General features: G+C 48.1%; 2 protein-coding genes across 2 annotated transcripts in view; one reads left to right on the top strand and one right to left on the bottom strand.

Annotated features, from left to right (window-relative positions):
• Window positions 1-4,981: 4,981 nt before the first annotated feature.
• Window positions 4,982-8,002, bottom strand: LOC129157027 (uncharacterized). The gene is made up of 7 exons (XM_054736113.2): window positions 7,855-8,002; window positions 7,718-7,780; window positions 7,345-7,631; window positions 7,095-7,257; window positions 6,722-7,043; window positions 5,374-6,551; window positions 4,982-5,243 (listed from the first exon to the last, which is right to left on the bottom strand). Exons 1-7 carry the CDS (start codon window positions 8,000-8,002, stop codon window positions 4,993-4,995), a joined length of 2,412 nt encoding a protein of 803 aa, XP_054592088.2. The 3' UTR covers window positions 4,982-4,992.
• A 6,619-nt stretch (window positions 8,003-14,621) lies between these two features.
• The window catches only part of LOC129157028 (gastrula zinc finger protein XlCGF26.1-like), a 33,192-nt gene continuing 28,529 nt past the window's right edge, over window positions 14,622-19,284 (top strand). Inside the window, exons 1-2 of the mRNA XM_054736119.2 lie at window positions 14,622-15,705; window positions 15,837-15,949. Of these exons, the coding sequence (XP_054592094.1) occupies window positions 15,940-15,949 (10 nt within the window). The 5' untranslated portion in view covers window positions 14,622-15,705; window positions 15,837-15,939. The remainder of the gene's footprint in view (window positions 15,706-15,836; window positions 15,950-19,284) is intronic.

The following is a 19,284-nucleotide window of genomic DNA, read 5'->3' as shown; positions in this document are numbered from 1 at the left end:
TTGAAACTGTTTTAGCGGCCCTGAGACAAAAACCTTATTTCTCGGAAAATGAACTCTTGCAGGTTTGTGAAGTGTTGAAAATATATGTAACTCTCATATAAGCTCTTTTATTATTCATGGTTATATGATACTTTTTTCATTATGGAATCATGTTATAATATCAAAGGCCTCTCTGTGCTTCTCTCCTGCATGAGCTCTAAACAGCTGCAGGAACTCCAAAAGGGAGTGAAAGTGTTCCTTCCTTCATTTCCTCAATACAAGAACAACTGTCTTTGTTAGCAAAGGATGTTGCAGGATGTGTCCTGGTCATCTCAAGGTTGCATGTCCTTGGGATGAATTGGTCTTTCATTAACAAGGCTATTAGCTGACGTGCGTCTACAGGTGCAGATGGCAGAATTACGTGTGTGTATGGCAAACTGCGTATGTTACATTCCTGTGCTTTTCAATAAAAATCAGCCGTTTCAGCAGAACGGCGAGAGTCTGTCCGAAGCAACTGACGGGAGCAGGTCGCGGGACCTGCTGTATGTTGCAAAGGCTCTCCCCCTCATGAGCGGTGAAAACAGTGACTGGACTTCTGATCATTTGTCTCCACATTCTGCCAACTCAAAAGGTGTTTAACTCCATCTTCTCCGTACCCGTGCTTGGTCTAACAGAAGAAAGACCAACAGTGTATAGGCGTCTTGTTCTGAGAGAAAATCGCGAGCCTTATCCGATGAAACTTTCTCCCCAATATCTTGTTGTAAACCGGTTCTAAACCTTTCCACACCACCGTAACTACCCTGATGTTCTGGTGTAAAATAAACCTTTTTCATTACCTCCTCCATCTCTGATGAATGTTTGGCAAAAATGATGCATATTTGTTTTCATTAGTTCTTTTTATTTCATAAAATCACACAATCTAATCAGAACTAAAATCTAATGACGCTACCGTCAGAAATAAAATCTAATCATACTGTAAAAAACAGCAGTCATCAAATATAATGAATATAATCACACAGTCTAATCATACTGTAAAAAACAGCAGTCGTCAAATATAATGAATAAAATCACACAGTCTAATCATACTGTCGTCAAATATAATCTAAACACTAGTCAGAACTAAAAACTAATCACACTGTCGTCAAATATAATAATAAAGTTGTAGAAGAGACCCTCCGCAGCTTGCTCACTCCATCACCACCCCGGACAGCGCGTCCAGGTCAGCTTTGGACAGGCGATCGTACACCGGAAAAATGTCTTTGTGAATGGGCATCACAGCCCTGAATCCGTGCAGCTGCGTCACAGCCATGGTGAACAGAATCTCAGTGTCCAGAGGCTGGAAGCCGTGCAGACTGAGAAAACTTTGAAGAGCCGGAATCAGTTTAGGTGTTAAAACCCTGCGAATAATGTCCGTAAAGTGAAAATCGTAAAATAATTCATTTTCAGCTACGTAAAGACATTCGTGTTGCCGTTGACTGGGGTGATCGATCTTGCATCCGTGGCAGATGGTTGGTAAGTGAGCTTTGATCGCCATGTTGACCAAGTGAAGAAGACCCATTTTCACACGGTCTACTTTGTCTTCTGAAAACACCCAGTCAGGCAGACGGTGAGGCTCCTCATCGGTGCTCTGGATGTCGAGGGGTTGCACATCCTCCTCCTCCTCATGACCTGGCGGTGGCTCAGGGTTTGATGTCACCAAAGGTGGATCAGCCCCGTCGACCCAGGGCCTGAATGGTACGTTCTCCGGAACCTCCATGATGGTGGGGAGTCGTGATAGGTTATCCTCTGGAAAACACGGTGGCGCCGATGCGGGCCTCGGACTGCCGTTGTATCTCGGCGGTGGTGGTGATGGTAGCGATCTGGACCTCGGACTGGTGTTGTATCTCGGTGGTGATGAATCCGTTAGTACCCAGCTCGGTGGTGGGCTCCAAAGGTCTTTAAGGGTCGTCTGATTGTAGAACCCCGTCATGCTGATGCCTTAGATCGTCTGGATGAAATGGTTTCTAACTGTAAGCTCTTTATAACTAGTGCTGGGTGGGGGGGCGTGGTATGATGCGACATCCTCCTCCTCCTAAGGCAGGTCTTAGAACTCCAGCTTTTTTCGCACTGTCAGAATGTCGTTCCAACAGCGGCTGGTACGAAAAAGTGAAGTAATACGATCCTCCACTTCATTTATTTTTTCACACCAGGCTTCGAAAGGTACAACCTGTAGAAGGCGGTAAATTCTGCATAGAGAATGCACATTCTCCAGCACAAAAAAGAGCTCAAATCCTCTCGCACGGACCGAGGCCTTGAACATCCACTCTCCATCAGCATCCTCTTCCCCCTCCCATGAAGCGCTGAATGCTGTCACAGCGTTCTGGATTTCATCCAACGTTGGAAGAGCTTGCGGCCCGCTGCGATTGACTGGCGGACGAGGTCTCTCATCATCATCTCTGTGCACCTTGCGTGGAACAGCCAGCCTGAGCACAGCCCAGTCGTTGTAGGAGAGAACCGCTGGTGAGTTTGATAAATAGGATTTAAGAGGTTCCCCCTCAGCCACATCTTGGATTAAACACAGTTCCTTAGTGTCGTAGCTGAACCGGTACCCAAAACTACCGGTATAGCCGTAAGGCTCCAACTGCCATATTTGCTCCAAGATCTCTTTACCGCCGAAAGGAGGAACCTGCACTCTGCAAATGTAGAATGTAGATTTGCGGGGAGCTCCAATTCCAGCCGGCATCTGATGTATAGCGATGGATTTTTCACAAAGCATGGTTTGTGACAGCAGCGTATCCACGCTCTCTTCTTTCACTTTTTGAGTTGAAGTTGAAGCGTCGGATGTAGACACCTCTTCCTCGTGGCTTGGTGCTTCATGCATCTCCTCGTGGTTCATCATTTTTTCTTAGAGCTCGGCTTTTCAGCATTTGGACACGATCTGAGCTTTTAAAGAGTTATCCACTATAGGATTACACTCAGAAGGGAGGGGGCTGTGAGAACCACTGGGGTAACACAATAAGAAACTTCACGCGCCATTACACACATTAGCCTATGACGTGGGGGATCATGGACATCTGGACGCTCAACAATACGCCATTGATGATGCGGCGTGGGGGGTCTAGGCCATCTGGACGATCAACAATACACATGTCCATTTGATTAATGATACGGAAGGGGGGACATGGATTGAACAATACACCTGTCCATTTGATTAATGACAGGAAAGGGGGGCAAGGTCAAGGGTCAAAATGAACAATAGGACTGAAAGGTCAAAAAGGTCAAAGAACAATAGACCTGTCAAAATGTTTGACGAAAGGTATCTTATTATGTCTCTCTATGGATGAGACGGTGAATGGATGACGTGTCATGTAAATCAGAACCCGCAAATCCGAAGAAGCGATTGGTTCTGACGGGAACTGAAGATGTTGGTTTGGAATAAGCTTGGGTAGTTTCAGAACCGCATGAGACACCATCAAGTCATGCCTACCTGTCTGGTGGAAGTCCCCTGTGAGATCAGGAATGCCGAGGTCCAACCGAACCCTTTCTAGACACCGAGCTGGTAGAAGCACCGTGGTTCCGACCAGACCCATCTCGAGTTACCTCCGGCACACAACTCTTTTCTTGGCGTCTGTTCAGACCCAGCCTGGGTCAGTGGAGCTTTTATTCTGAAAGGAGCTGTTATCGTTGCTTGTTGTTAGAGCAACTGGATTTTCTCAGCTTGTCGTGGTTCTTTTGGTTGGAGAGTTAAAGGTCGGATTGGCCACTACGACGCTTGCTCTGGAACGCTTTGAACTGCGTTAGAGCTGACGTGACATCTGTTTTATACCTCGGATGTTATGGTTTATTGTCGAATGAAAATTACCAAACACCGTCAGAAGCATGCCTCCGTCAGACCTGTAGAATTCTGATTGGATCAGTGAAATAATTTGTTATGTCTTTTAACACTACGTGAAATGAGTCCTGTTGGAACATTTTAAAGTTACATTACTTCATTTCTAAGATCATAATAAAATAATTAATATTTTAATTTCACAGGTCGGTGACATCTTATTATAGTGACTAACACTTTGATGGATTAGCTTCATTAAGAGTTCTTTGATTAATTAAAAGAAAATAGTTCTTTCTTCTTTCTTCTGTCTTCATGCTGGAATGTAAACAGTTTAGAAACGAATGTATGACCTTGAGGCTGTTTCATGCGCACTGAAACTGTGTCAAATGGAAACGGCTGTTAGGGTAGAAATGGCTCCTTCATCACGTTACACTTATCAAACTTTTACTCATCTCTTATGTGCTTGGAGTGAATTTACTATATTTTTAACTTTCCATTCATTAACAGGGTTTCCTATATTTGAACCCAAAAAAGAGAACATCATCTCTGGTTCTTTACTTTTAACCTAGATAAGTCACTAGATCTACTCATAAACCAAACTCCGTTCTCATAAAGGGAGTTTTGGTCTAGGATAACAAAACTTCCCCCCTTCTAGAGACCCCGACCCTGGACGAGTTACGAGTGAAAGCAGCATCGCCTGGAGCTGGTGTGACCCGTCTACAGGGCTTTGCATCCGTATCCCAGGTTACCCTCGCCTCGGCCACAGACGAGTGGAGTCCAGGACCAGGAGAGTGTGGAGAAGATTTTTCCTTGGCCAACACCTTTCCCTGGACTCATATCCGAGAGGTAAGTCCAGAGGGCAGTGCCCACTTTCAGCTATAAAGTCTGGCATTGTTGCTTGCGCAGTTGCAAAAGACTTGCAAGCTGAAGCTTTGCTTGATTAAATGTATTTAGTCAAGGGGTTGCCACCTGTTGGATCACAAATAAATGCATTAAATGCGATGCGCCGATCGTTGCTCTGACTTTCCAGTTAAAATTATAAAGAGGATCTGACGGAAATGGAATAAGCAAGCAAAGTAGAAAGGCAGAGGTGAAGCTTTAGAAGAGAAACCTTTAATCATAGAGGGAGATGTCATGACCTGAGGAAGGTGTTTAACCCATGACATGCAGAATCGACTCGACACCTCTGGTTAAGTTAAAGTTCTTTATTTTAAAATGGCAACAAAAGTTGCACTGGGAAGTCCAGTGGAGGGTGTGCTGTACGGTGTTTGTCCATATAGTAATCCGTGATGTGCGAGGAAGGTGGGGAGCCAAGGTGAGCACCGGTGGAGGATGGGCTGGCCGAGGTGGGTGAGGCAGTGGAGAGAATCCAGGCAGGGACAGTCGAGGAGGATGGGACGTGGTTCAGGTGATCCAGGGTTCGAGCGGCGAGGATAATGAATGAAGTGGAGTTGTCCTGAACAGAGCAAACAAACAGCGGTTCAAAGGATAATCCAAAAACATAATCCAAGACAATCCGAAGTTCTAAATCCAATTAATACAAAAACAAGTCAAATGAGCAAACAAACACGAGTGGCTGGGGCTACCTAAACTGGAGCAATCATCCGGCGTAGAGTGGTGTCTCCATCCTGCCTTTATACCGGACTTCCTGATTGGAGATTCAGTGCAGCTGCTGTCCCCTATGCTCCTCACCTGTGGGAAATTGACTCGAAGGTGGTTAGTGGGAGAGGAGCACTCACCTCGGCTTGTGAACATGACACCGCCCCCCTCAACGGACGCCCCCTGGCATCCCAGCAATGGGTCTGGAAGCCTCAAAGTCAGTGATGAGGGAGGGGTCTTCAATAAAGGACCGAGGTATCCATGACCGCTCCTCCGGGCCATACCCCTCCCAATCAACCAGGCACTGCACCCACCGTCCTCGGGGGCACGAGTCGAGGATCCGCCGAACCTTTTAGACCAGCCCCCCCTTGTAGAGCTGGGCAGGAGGAGGCAGAGCCGGTACCGGACACAGGGGGCTGGAGACCACGGGCTTGACCAGAGATACATGGAACACGGGGTGGATCCGAAGAGATCGTGGGAGGGCGAGGCGTACGGTCGCGGGACTCGGAACAGCCACCACCCTGAATGGACCAAGGTACCTAGGAGCGAGTTTCTTCGAGTTTGCCTTGAGAGGTATATCCTTGGACGACAGCCAGACCATTTACCCTGGGGAGTAGGTCGGCGCTGGACGACGATGCAGATCCGCCAGTAGCTGGTTCCTTTCGGCGGTACGCTGGAGAGCGGATCTCGTGGCCGCCCATGCACGGCGGGCCCGACAAAGAAACTGAGGCGTGGTGGTAGTGGGACCTGTTTGGAGCAGGAACAAGGAAGTCTGACACCCAAGAGAGGCCTCAAACGGGGACTGACCTGTGGCGGAGGAGATGTGGCTATTGTGGGCGTACTCCACCCAGGCGAGATCGTCACTCCAGGCAGAGGGGTTGGTAGCACACACACACACAGCGTAGCATGGTGCCCAGCTCCTGATTCATGCGCTCGCATTGGCCATTGGTTTGGGGGTGGAATCCCAAGGTTAAGGCGACCCGGGCCCCCAGGGCGGTGGCGAACTCCTTCCAGACCTTGGACACAAACTGGGGGCCGCGATCCGAGAGGATCTCCGTCGGGATACCATAGAGCCGGAACACATACTTGATCAGGAGCTGGGCGGTCACAACGGAGGTAGGTAGTGCCTTTAAAGGAACAAGGTGACAGGTCTTGGAGAACCTGTCTACAACGGTTAGTACAGTGTTAAATCCATGGGAGGGAGGTAAGCCACAAACAAAGTCTATAGCGATGTGTGACCAAGGACGAGACGGTACAGGTAGGGAACAAAGCAATCCAGCTGGTGATTGGTTGGTACCTTTTTGTTGGGCACACACGTGGCATGCAGACACGTACTTCTTGACATCTTTGTAGATGGAGGGCCACCAGAAGGAGCGCTTGATTAGGGCCAAGTTTCGTCCCACCCCAGGGTGAATGGAGAATTTCCCAGCGTGAGCCCAGTGGATAATTTTCCCTCGTAGACCCTGGGGAACAAACAGTTTATTGGGTGATCCATTACCTGGACCAGGGTCATCCTTGATGGCCTCCAGAACCTGGTCCCTGATCGCCCAAGTCACCCCTGCCACAATGCAGGAAGGAGGTAGGATGGTACCAGGCGCGGATTCATCCTCCGAAGCATACTGGCAGGAAAGAGCGTCGGGCTTTGTGTTCTTTGACCCTGGCCGGTAAGACAATACAAAGTTAAAACATGAGAAAAACAGAGACCAACGGTATTGCCGAGGATTAAGTCTCTTAGCCTCCTTGAGGTAAATCAGGTTCTTGTGGTCAGTCCAAATAATAAACGGGTGTTCAGCCCCCTCCAACCAGTGCCTCCACTCTTCTAGAGCCAGTTTAACGGTCAGTAACTCCGGGTCTCCCACGTCATACCTGCTCTCGGTGGGTGTCAATCACCGTGAGACGAAGGCACGAGGGTGGAGCTTGTGGTCTGCAGGGGATACCTGAGAGAGAACTGCTCCTACCCCCATATCCGAGGCATCCACCTCCATGGTGAACTGCTGCTTGGGGTCAGGCCTGGAGAGTACCGGGGCCTCAGTGAACCTTGTCTTGAGCGCCCGGAACGCTGCCTCAGCTTCTGAGGACCAAAAGAAAGGTTTAGTGATCGAAGTGAGGGCCGTTAGTGGAGCTGCAGTTTGGCTATAGTTGCAGATGAACCGTCTATAAAAGTTGGTGAAGCCTAGAAACCGCTGCAGCTGTTTTCTGGTAGTAGGTGTGGGACACTCCGTCACCGCTTGTACCTTGTCAGGATCTGCCTTCAATCATCCGCTCTCTAACAGAAACCCCAAAAATTTCACAACCGACACATGAAATTCACATTTCTCTGCTTTTACAAACAGTCTGTTCTCCAAAAGCTGTTGGAGCACGGCTCAGACATGCTTTTGGTACTGGGTGACAGACCTGTAAAAAATTAAAATGTCATCCAGGTAGACAGTTACAAAGTCGTTTATATAGTCACCCAGTACCGAGTTCACCAGTCTCTAGAACTCCACCGGGGCATTGGTGAGCCCAAAAGGCATCACAAGGTATTCGTAGTGCCCCAGGGGTGTCTTGAAAGCCGCCTTCCACTCGTCCCGTTGGCGAATCCTTACCAAGTGATAAGCGTTTCGAAGATCCTGTCATGGTCTGCGTCAGCCCCTTCCTTTTTTGTGCCTCCTGGTGTCCTCCTTCCCTCTCTAGATTCCCTCTTGTGTCCCTTTGTTCCCCAACTCCTCTTGTGCTCCACTCCAGGTTCCCCCCTTGTGCTCTCTTAGCGCCCTCATGTGTCCTTGTCTGCATCCCTGTTATGTGTCTTATGTTGTAGCTCTTTGGCGCCCTCATGTGTCCTTTTTCTGCGTGTCAGTTTAGTGTCTTATGTTATCTTTTCTACTCTTTCCTCCCAGGTCAGCTCCAGCCTCGTTGTCCCCAGCTCAGTGTGTGTGGGTGTATGTGCTATGTCCTCCTCCAGCTAGTTTGTGTGAGTCCTTCCCTCTGTCTTTAGGTAATTGTTGTTTAGTTTTGTGTTTAGGTATTTGCCCTCCTCTGTTTCTGTTTTCCCCATTGAGTTGATTAGTGTCACCTGCCTTCCCTCCAGCCCTCACTCCACACACCTGCTTCCTGTTTCCTTAATTTGTCTCCCAGTCTATTTAAGCCCGGTATTGTCTCTGTCTTGTGTCGGTCCATTAATGTTTGTTGATTCTGTCAGTTTAGTCCCTCTGTGTTTAACCAGAGTTTCTTGATCCCCAGATAATAATCTGCTTTTTGACCTTTTGGATTTTTGGCTTTTTGGATTTTGACTCCCAGTTTGGATTACCTTGGTTTTTGGCTCACCCACAAAATAAAGACTTTTTATTTAAAATCTTCATCCCTGCCTCCGTGTCATCCTGGGTACTGCATTTTGGGTCCACACCACCCGTATCGCGACAGAATGGACCGACCAACCAGGACCCAGCGGACCCGGATGTACCCTTTTCATGGCGACCCGGACTCATGTAAGACTTTTTTTATGGATTTTGTTATGTTCCATGACACGGATATGCCGGACATCGATCTAGTGATCAATATGGTGTTTCTCCTAAGGGGAAGAGCCCTGCAGTGGGCCAGCCTATATTTTCAAAGAAACCCTATTGAACAATTAGTTTTTTGGGACTTCGCTGAAGATCTGCAGGACGCCTGTAGCAGCCCACAGTTTCTCTCCTTATCTGTGGATTATAAGACATCAGCAAGCGCTGTTTTGAGAGCTGCTTACTCGGCTTTTTCTTCAAAGGGGTCCACTACCACACCCTCACCAGGTTCTGACAGCGCCACCACTTCCGCTCCGGTGGGCTGTGTCATCTCCTCTGTACCTGTTGACGTCACCTCCCCGTCTCAGACCCTCAGAACCGGATTCATTTCATTTTCCCCTATGCATGTTGAAGCCTCCTCGGCTTCTCAGATGACTCACACCGCCACACCCTCACCAGATCCTGACAGCGCCACCACTTACTCTCCGGTGGGCTGTCATTCCTCCTCGGTTCCTGCCAGCGTCATCTCCATGCCTCAGAGCAAGAAAGTCCCACGCCGACGCCGCCGCAACCATCGTGCTCTAGTGGTGGTCCCGGTGGACGCATCGCACCTCACCTCAGTGGTGATCCCGGTGGACGCATCGCACCTCGCCTCAGTGGTGGTCCCGGTGGACGCATCGCACCTCTCCTCAGCGGTGGTCCAAGGGGACGCATCGCACCTCTCCTCAGCGGTGGTCCAAGGGGACGCATCGCACCTCTCCTCAGCGGTGGTCCAAGGGGACGCATCGCACCTCGCCTCAGCGGTGGTCCAAGGGGACGCATCGCACCTCGTCTCAGCGGTGGTCCAGGTGGACGCATCGCAACATACCTCCGTGGTGGTCCAGGTGGACGCATCGCACCATACCTCCGTGATGGTCCAGGAGGACGCATCGCATCCTGGCTCGGCAGAGGAGGATGCACGGGCTCCGGTCCAGCCCATCCATGGGCCCCCGGGTCAGAAGTCGACGCCTCCCGTCTCGAGCTCCGAAGGAGATGTACCCGGCTCCGAAGCAGACGTACCCGGCTCGAGCCCCGAAGCAGACGCTCCCGCCTCGGGCCCCGAAGACGACGCTCCCGCCTCGGGCCCCGAAGACGAAGCTCTGACGTCCCCGTCTCAAGTTTCCCCATCGCAAGTCTTCCCTCTAGTCTTTCAGTCTCAAGAGTTCCAGTCACCACAAGTTCCCCAGTCTCAAGAGTTCCAGTCACCACAAGCTCCCCAGTCTCAAGAGTTCCAGTCACCACAAGTTCCCCAGTCTCTAGAGTTCCAGTCACCACAAGTTCCCCAGTCTCTAGCGTTCCAGTCACCACAAGTTCCCCAGTTTCTAGCGTTCCAGTCACCACAAGTTCCCCAGTCTCTAGCGTTCCAGTTACCACAAGTTCCCCAGTCTCTAGCGTTCCAGTCACCACAAGTTCCCCAGTCTCTAGCCTTCCAGTCACCACAAGTTCCCCAGTCTCTAGCCTTCCTGTCACCCCAGTCTCCGGAGTTCCTTCCTCGTCCTCCTCCTCTAAGACCCCCTGTTCCCTGTCGCCGGCCTCCTAGGCTTCTTTGGTCCCACCTCCTGGCTCCCCGTTGCCGGCCCCCTAGGCTTCTCCGGTCCCGCCTCCTGGTACCCTGTCACCGGTCTCCCAGGGTTTTCTGTCCCCTCCTCGCCCACCCTTTTTGGGTGGTGTTTTGTTGGTTCCCTCCTCTCCCTCCCTCTGGTTTTCTCGTGTCCTGTGTTTTGTTTTGTGCTTGTTGTTTGTTGTTCTTGTTTTGGGCATCTGGTATCCGCCCCTTGGGCGGGGGGTACTGTCATGGTCTGCGTCAGCCCCTTCCTTTTTTGTGCCTCCTGGTGTCCTCCTTCCCTCTCTAGATTCCCTCTTGTGTCCCTTTGTTCCCCAACTCCTCTTGTGCTCCACTCCAGGTTCCCCCCTTGTGCTCTCTTAGCGCCCTCATGTGTCCTTGTCTGCATCCCTGTTATGTGTCTTATGTTGTAGCTCTTTGGCGCCCTCGTGTGTCCTTTTTCTGCGTGTCAGTTTAGTGTCTTATGTTATATTTTCTACTCTTTCCTCCCAGGTCAGCTCCAGCCTCGTTGTCCCCAGCTCAGTGTGTGTGGGTGTATGTGCTATGTCCTCCTCCAGCTAGTTTGTGTGAGTCCTTCCCTCTGTCTTTAGGTAATTGTTGTTTAGTTTTGTGTTTAGGTATTTGCCCTCCTCTGTTTCTGTTTTCCCCATTGAGTTGATTAGTGTCACCTGCCTTCCCTCCAGCCCTCACTCCACACACCTGCTTCCTGTTTCCTTAATTTGTCTCCCAGTCTATTTAAGCCCGGTATTGTCTCTGTCTTGTGTCGGTCCATTAATGTTTGTTGATTCTGTCAGTTTAGTCCCTCTGTGTTTAACCAGAGTTTCTTGATCCCCAGATAATAATCTGCTTTTTGACCTTTTGGATTTTTGGCTTTTATGATTTTGACTCCCAGTTTGGATTACCTTGGTTTTTGGCTCACCCACAAAATAAAGACTTTTTATTTAAAATCTTCATCCCTGCCTCCGTGTCATCCTGGGTACTGTATTTTGGGTCCACACCACCTATATCGCGACAGATCCAACCGGGTGAAGATGGTGGCATCTTGGACGGGCTCGAAAGTGGAAGAGAGTAGTGGTAGGGGGTACTTGTCCTTGACATTAATCTGATTGAGACCCCGATAGTCAATGTAAGGGCGAAGAGACCCATCTTTCTTGGCGATGAAGAAAAACCCAGCCCCCAGGGGCGAGGTCGATGGTCTGATGGTGCAGTTCGCCAAAGCCTCCGTAATGTAGGTCCACATGCTATCTTGCTCAGGTTTTGAGAGGCTGCAAAGGCGGCTGGACGGAAGAAGGGCACCCAGTAGCAGGTTGATGCCACAATCAAAGGGGCGATGAGGAGGCAGCGTGGCAGCTCGATCCCTGCTGAACACATGTTGGAGGTCATGATATGCAGGGGGTACCTGGGAGAGATCGGGAGGCTCAGTTTGCGTCACGCCGGAGTCCTTATACCCGGAAGGTGCAGAGTTGAGGCAAGTCAGGTGACACTCTGGACTCCAGGTCTCAATTCTGCTGGCTCGCCAGTCCAAAAGCGGATTGTGTAACTTCAGTCAAGAATGACCTAGCACCAATGGATTCTACGGGGATGGGAACAAAAATAGTGAGAGCGTCTCTGTGTGGTTACCTGAGACCTGGAGCTGGAGTGGCAGGGTCCTGTGTGTGATGGTTGACACGACTCTTCCATCCAGTGAGGAAACAGATACTGGCTCGGGAAGAAGCTCAGCCGAAATCCCACTGCTCCTGGGGCTCGTAGCGTTGGTTCTGGACCTGAAGCGGAAGTTGCGGTTGAAGCTGGAGCTGGGGCTGGAGCTGAAGATGGAGCTGGAATTTGTTCGTGAAGCTGTTGGATCATAGCTTCCAAATGCTAGTAGCGCTGGTTAGCGACGGCAAGCTGCTCCATGAGCACGGGAAGAGTCTGCTCCTGCTGGGACATCCTGGTAGCCAGATCGGCGAGTACTGATTTCGCGGGGTTATAGTGATAGCCGGATGATTCTGTCATGACTCGAAGAAGGTGTTTAACCCAAGACATGCAGAATCGACTCGACACCTCTGGTTAAATTAAAGAAAAGTTCTTTATTTTAAAACGAGAACAAAAGTTGCACTGGGAAGTCCAGTGGAGGGTGTGCCGTATGGTGTTTATCCATATAGCAATCCGTGATGTGTGAGGAAGGTGGGGAACCAAGGTGAGCACCGGTGGAGGATGGGCTGGCTGAGGTGGGTGAAGCAATGGAGAGAATCCAGGCAGGGACAGTGGAGGAGGATGGGACGTGGTTCAGGTGATCCGGGGTTTGCGCGATGAGGATAATAAATGAAGTGGAGTTGTCCTGAACAGAGTAAATAACAGGGGTTCAAAGGATAATCCAAAAATGTAATCCAAGACAGTCCGAAGTTCTAAATCCAATTAATCCAAAAACAAGTCAAGCGAGCAAACGAGCAAACAAACACGAGTGGCTGGGGCTACCTAAACTGGAGCAATCATCCGGCGTAGAGTGGTGTCTCCATCCTCCCTTTATTCCCGACTTCCTGATTGGAGATTCAGTGCAGCTGCTGCCCTCTATGCTCCTCACCTCTGGGAAATTGACTCGAAGGTGGTTAGTGGGAGAGGAGCACTCACATCGGCTCGTGAACATGACAGGAGATTAATAACCTCTCTAAAAGTTAACCTACTTCTTTCACCACAGTTTCTGCTCGTTAAACAACAACAGACAGCTACAGCTTATAAACTTGACTCTCCCATATTCCAGTTAGAGCTGACAAAGCTCTTCAGATTAAAAGCCAAACTTCTTCAAGGAACCAAAGAAGTCTAGTTGCCTTCATTTGAACCCCTTTGGAGTAACATGACCTGGATGACTGACATCCTTCAACATCAAATTGAAACATTAGCTTCTATTTTGGGTTAACGTATGAAAGTCTGCTCTGCAGCAGCCTCTTCATCAGCTCACCACAACTCATGTTAATGCAGAAGCATTTGTTATTCCAGTCCCTGTGGCAGCGGATTGCGGATTCAGCCAGAACATAAAACAGCAAAATGTCTGTCTGAGGCAAAGTGAACCTCACGGCTGTAGATGTTTCAGTTTTTCTGGAGACATATGATTACGCACAAGCAGATGACCAGTTCAGGTTTTCCTGGATCAGAAGGATGGTGAGAGAGCGTTCTGGTCTCAAGTGGAAGCATTACATTGCATTGTTTACCGGAGCACTTTAAATATCCATGACAGTTAAATTAAAACAGAAATGTAATGGTGTTGAATGTTAATTATTATTATTTAAAAAAAAAAAGTAATGGAAAGAAGCTTATCATGACGTGTTCTTAACCCTGCGATCAGAACGATGATGAAGCTCTAGCTTTTATATATATATATGCATATATTTATATATGTGTGTGTGTATCAGAAATACTGTTAATTTAAATTTTAAATTTACTTCTGTTTCATTTCATTGTATGATGGCCTGTGTAAGGAAAATAATGTTTAATCACCTATGTGACAATCATATATTCATTTTTATGGTTAATCATCAGTATGCTTTGTGAAAATAAGGTTTGATCACACATGTATTTATATGCTTAGAATTAATCACCTGTATGTTATTCCCCATATTTATCATTTCAATGTTCGGGTGTTACTCACGTCCCTTTGAACTGAATGATGCATATACCAAATGGATGACTCACCTGTGACTGGTGCAGCCTAGCACTGAGTTAGACCTATATCTGATTTATGCAGGCTGATACTGCTAGAAGTTTCAGCTTGTGCTGAAGGAGATTCTCAACAGGCGAAGGCCAGGTGCAGACTAGACCATCTAAAAGCTGTTCAAAGGGAAAAAGCCAGGGCGTAGGTCATCACAGCCTTAGCAAAGGAAGATAGGGTAGGAAGCAGATGGGGCAATGTGTCTCCCATCTTATCTGGAGGAGGGAGTGAAAGCAGAGAGGGATGTCTGTTACCAAGGCAACAGGTGATGGCCTTCAATAAAGTTAGGGAGGGGTCAGCATGAAACTTTGCAGCATGAGACGAAGAATCAAAAGGAGTACATCTTGTAAAATCTTCAGATTTGTCACAGGGGCTGGGGTGGCAGAATCTCTCCTAATGCATGTGGAAAATAAAGTGTGATGATTGCAACATAAGGCAACTTGTGGCTTACTTCTTGTCCCACGCCCTGGTTGTACCTGCCTTCTATAATTTTGTACATAACTGTAACAGAAATGTTGTGATTGTATCTTTTACTGCCTCTTGGCCAGGGCTCCCTCAAAAATGAGAACTTTAATCTCAATGGAACCTTCCTGGTTAAATAAAGAATATGAAAATAAGTAAATAAAATGTATTTGGATAATGAAACGTCAAAAAGGAAATTCATTTTACTTGTTTGTCAGTGCATTTGAAGAAACAACTTAAAATGTTATTTATTTAACCAGATGAGTCGATAGAGAACTCATTCTCGTTTACAACAATGATCTGGCGAAGAGGCAGCAGCAACAGACACATAATTAGCTTTAAATCAAAGAAAAACAGATTAGATTAAAACGAACAAGATTAAAATAAAACTAAAGGAAATAACAAAATTATTATAACAGGTGTAAAACTAACTTGTCTTTACTTTAACTAATTGTTTGAGGAAGATATCACATGTTATGTGTTTATTAGTCCCATTCTGAACACACAGGTGTTTTATTCTGCGCCTCCACCAGGTGGTGCCAGTACACCTTTACGGTAGTCACCGACCACCGGAAGAAGCAGAAACAGGAAGCTGCTAGTTGTTGTTCTGGAGTGTGGAGAGAATATTTGAGGCTCTGCAGTAAAAAATGTCTTCACTTCAGTCTCTGGGAGAGTTGATCAGCTAAAGCGATTAACTGCTAGTGCTGCAGAAATCTTCTCACCAGGCTGTGGAAACTTTCTTCTCCTCCTCAACGACTTGGTGGAGTTCTTTCCGGAACCAGAGAAGATATTCTGCGGTCTTCGTGACAATCGGAGCTCCAGAATCAGGCTGTGGGTGTGAAAAGCTTTTCTCTATAGACTTCCTGTCCTCTGGATCTGCTGCTGTTCCGTTGGCCGCTCTGAGAAACGCGCTCGTTTTGCTGCTTTCATCAGATTGAAGAGGTTCCCTCTATCAGACTCGCTCATCTGAGTTGGTCATGATGCAGGATCGCTGCTCGCTCTCTGATCCATCCTGCTCACACTCTCCGGAAAAGCCCCGAATCTGAATGTAACTCTGGAGGAAAAAGCGGTTAGCTCTACTCCGTGAACTCTGGTGAGCAAAGGTCCTCTTTTCCAGACTGGATCTGTCCCCAGCTGATCAGAACCAAAGCGTTGGATCTTTAATCTCCTACGTTGTTCTGAAGCAGCATCTTAATCAGCTCTCCTGCTTTGTTTCTATTGCAGCTGTTAACTAAACACGGCTAAAGAAAACCTGCTACCACTTCAGCATCATCCATCAGCTGGGACTGATTCATCGTGTGTTCTTCACCACCTGGACCCGGACAGCATGGACACAGGTACTGGTGGATGCATGAATGTATTATCATTGCATGGTGGGACATTACAGTACCTCTCCCATGAGGTGTTATCATTAAAAAAATGTCCATGGTGGTTTTCAGTCTGCTGCAGCAGCTCCGTCCGAACCTCTCTGGTTCTTTCTTCACAGAGGAGAGAAGCTCCAGAGCTTTTGAACTATTGAACTAACTTTGATTTTAACACAGCAGGACTTCAAGACGAGGAGGCAGTGATTAAATTTTACCTTTTGTTTACTAAAATGATCATACAAATGGTAAAAGACAGCTCAATTAAACCTAAATAGAATTAAAAACCTGAATTAAAAAAAATAAATGTGCAAAACAATTAAAACACCTTGGTTAGTATGTCATTAAGTTTTTCTCTTGGAAAGATGGATCTAGTTTGTGAGTGGTTGAAATCACCCTGGCTGCTAGTTTGACGTCCACAATGAGATGAACTGTGTTTCGGGTCCTTATACTAAATGGGTTGTCTCTACCAGACTCGGTAGCTGACATGTCAGCAGGTTTGTCCTCACAACGTGGTGAAAAGAGAGCTGAGTCGGAAGGCGAAGCTCTTGATTTACCAGTTTGATGTTCCCACCCTCGTCTATGGTCACGAGCTTGGGTAGTGTCTGAAAGAACTAGATCGTGGAAACAATGTCCAAAATTAGTTTTCTCCGCAGGGTGTCTGGGCTCTCCCTTAGAGATAGGGTGAGAAAATCCATCATCTAGGAGGGGCTTGTAGTAGATCTGCTGCTCCTCCACATCGAGAGGAGCCGTTGAGGTGGCTCAGGCATCTGAATATGATGCCCAAAGGAAGACTCGACACGCTGGAGAGACTTTCTCTCGGCTGGCCAAGGAACGCTTTGGGAGACCCCCCTGTTGGAGCTGGCCCAAGTAGGTGGGGAGGGGTACGTCTAGGCCTTCCTGCTTAAGCCGGGCGTACACTGAGCGACTTTTTCACTTTTTTGAGCCGATTTTCCACTCGTGCGACAATCCACGACATCGGGGCGAGTTTTGCGCCGAGCGGTCGTGTAGTGTACAGGGGGTTACGAGAGGCGATTAACACCACGTGACCAGCTGCCGATCAGCAGTCGTGAGGTCGCACGGACTTCTGGCGTGTTTAAAATTTCACTCGTCCCCCGTGAGCGTATCGCACTGTTGAAGCGGCGCTGCGAGCAGCTGCGACCCAAAAAGTATCAGAACCGCTCATGGCGCATGCGCAATCCTGCATCAACGCCGCTCGCCCGCTATTTCCCTAATAACACACGCTGTTCGTTTTTGTTTCTACACGTATTTTTACACAAAGATTGTCAAGAAAGTGTGTTTGTCGTGTTCATGTCAAATTAAACAGATCACAAAACACAGATTTACTTTCTTTATTTTGTTTTCCTCATCCAACCCCCATAAATCCCTGTGTGTCCTCCTGCAGCACTCCCGAAGGACAACAGGCAAAACAAGACAAAAAAGTCTGACGTGTTGAGTAAAAACTGCTATTTTTAGCATATTTTTAGGTCCGACATGTTGCTACCAGACGTACAGTGTGAGCAGTCAGGTCGCATCCGAGAACTGGGTCGTGCAGTGTGAGCACATGACTCTCGAGATCTGCCCTGCGAGGAAGTCGTACAGTTTGAGCTGAAGCTGAGCGCTGCGAGTGAAAAAGTCGCACAGTGTACGCCCGGCTTTAGGCTGCTGCCCCCGCGGCCCGACCCGGATAAGCGGCTGAAAATGGACAGATGGATTGATATTCCATATTTTAATGAGGAACCCTGGGCCTGAACAGGTTGATCCCATCAACATATATACTGGACAATTTGTGTCCGTAGGCTCCAATTATAAGTTTTTGTGCCAAAATGGGAGGTGGCCACCACCGCCATTTTGACCGTGTCACAGGTTCCGTCAAGCCCAGACAATTCCAAAAAAGGGAAAAGAGGTGGAGCTGAAGGTGGGGCTGTAAGAGGCTGGGATCAAATGACGACACCCGTTGAACTTAAGCGATGTAGTCAAAGTCAGTTTAATTGTCACTTCTGCCACATGCACAGGACATACAGAGAAATGAAATTACGTTACTCTCAAACTCTCGCTAGATAGAAAATAAACATTTAGTATAAAAACAGTAACCAAGTTCAGAGAGACTGTGGGGGAAGAGTAGGGATGAGTACCGAATTCGGTACTTTTTAAGGTACCGACCGAATTCCATAGTACCGACCGAACACCGATTCACGTCATTTCAAACGGTGCCTCGTTTCGGTACTGCCAAGACAGTTGCGCATGCGCAAGAGCGTTATGTCGCCGGTCCCTGCGAGCCCGTTGTAAACAGAGCAAGCATGGTAGAAAGAACGCACGCTAAAGCTTGGGTCCACTTCACTAAATGTGATGGGTAACTGGGTGATGAAACTAGCGGCAGACAACGATCTAAGTGAGACATCCTCACCTTAATCTGCTCCAGTAGGTAAATAAAATGTTTAAGATAACGTTACCTTGATTTGTTAGCTTCCGTTTCGCTAATGGTGCGTTCGCTTTCTCCTCGGAACTCCGAATGTCCGACTAGAAGAACATGAACGCGCTCTAAAGTTTGGCTTTACTTTACTAAATGCGAAGGGTGATTGGATGAAGGTAAAACCAGTGACAACGATCTAAGTTTGAGGCATCATCGTTTTAATCTGCTCCAGCAGCTAAATAAACTGTTAAAGATAACGTTAGCTTGATATGTTAGCTTCCATTGCCACCGTTGTTATCAGCTAATGGTGCGTTCGCTTTCTCCTCGGAAATTCTAACTTCCCAGTAGGAAAAATCAAATGAAAAAGGACGGCAAAAGGAATGAAGATACACAGTAAATTTAGTTTACAGTAAAGATGTTTGCTTCAGTTTAATTATCAGCTTATAAAACTACAAGGACGATGTTAAAATACAAACTTGTATGTTATTGTGATGGACAGAAGACGGAAGCTGCCGAGCTCCGAGGGTGTGGTGATTGGACACCAGCTGGTCCTCGTTATGGATAACGAGGCCAGGGAGGATAAAAGGGTGACAGACCTACTGAGAGGTGTGCGTGGTCGACCTGTCATTGTGGCATTGGACTTTGGGGGGTGGGGTCGTTCGTAGTCGTTAGGGCTGCTGGCGACGAAGATAGCTAAGCAGGTGTTTAGAGTTCCAGCGTCAGGAGGGAAGGCTGGTCGCCTTCTTTAGGCAGCTATAGGGCTGGGCTTAGGTGGTGCCAAGACCACGCCGACATCTGCCGCTACGGACTCTGGCAGTGGATTTACTTGTGGATTTACCCGCCGTCCTCGCAAGCTACATCCCGGGGCGTTGGACGGTGCTGGAAGCTCAGACCCCGG

Source organism: Nothobranchius furzeri, chromosome 2 (genome assembly GCF_043380555.1).
Source record: "Nothobranchius furzeri strain GRZ-AD chromosome 2, NfurGRZ-RIMD1, whole genome shotgun sequence".
NCBI classification, from domain to species: domain Eukaryota; kingdom Metazoa; phylum Chordata; class Actinopteri; order Cyprinodontiformes; family Nothobranchiidae; genus Nothobranchius; species Nothobranchius furzeri.
This window is presented reverse-complemented; position numbering and strand designations above follow the sequence as displayed.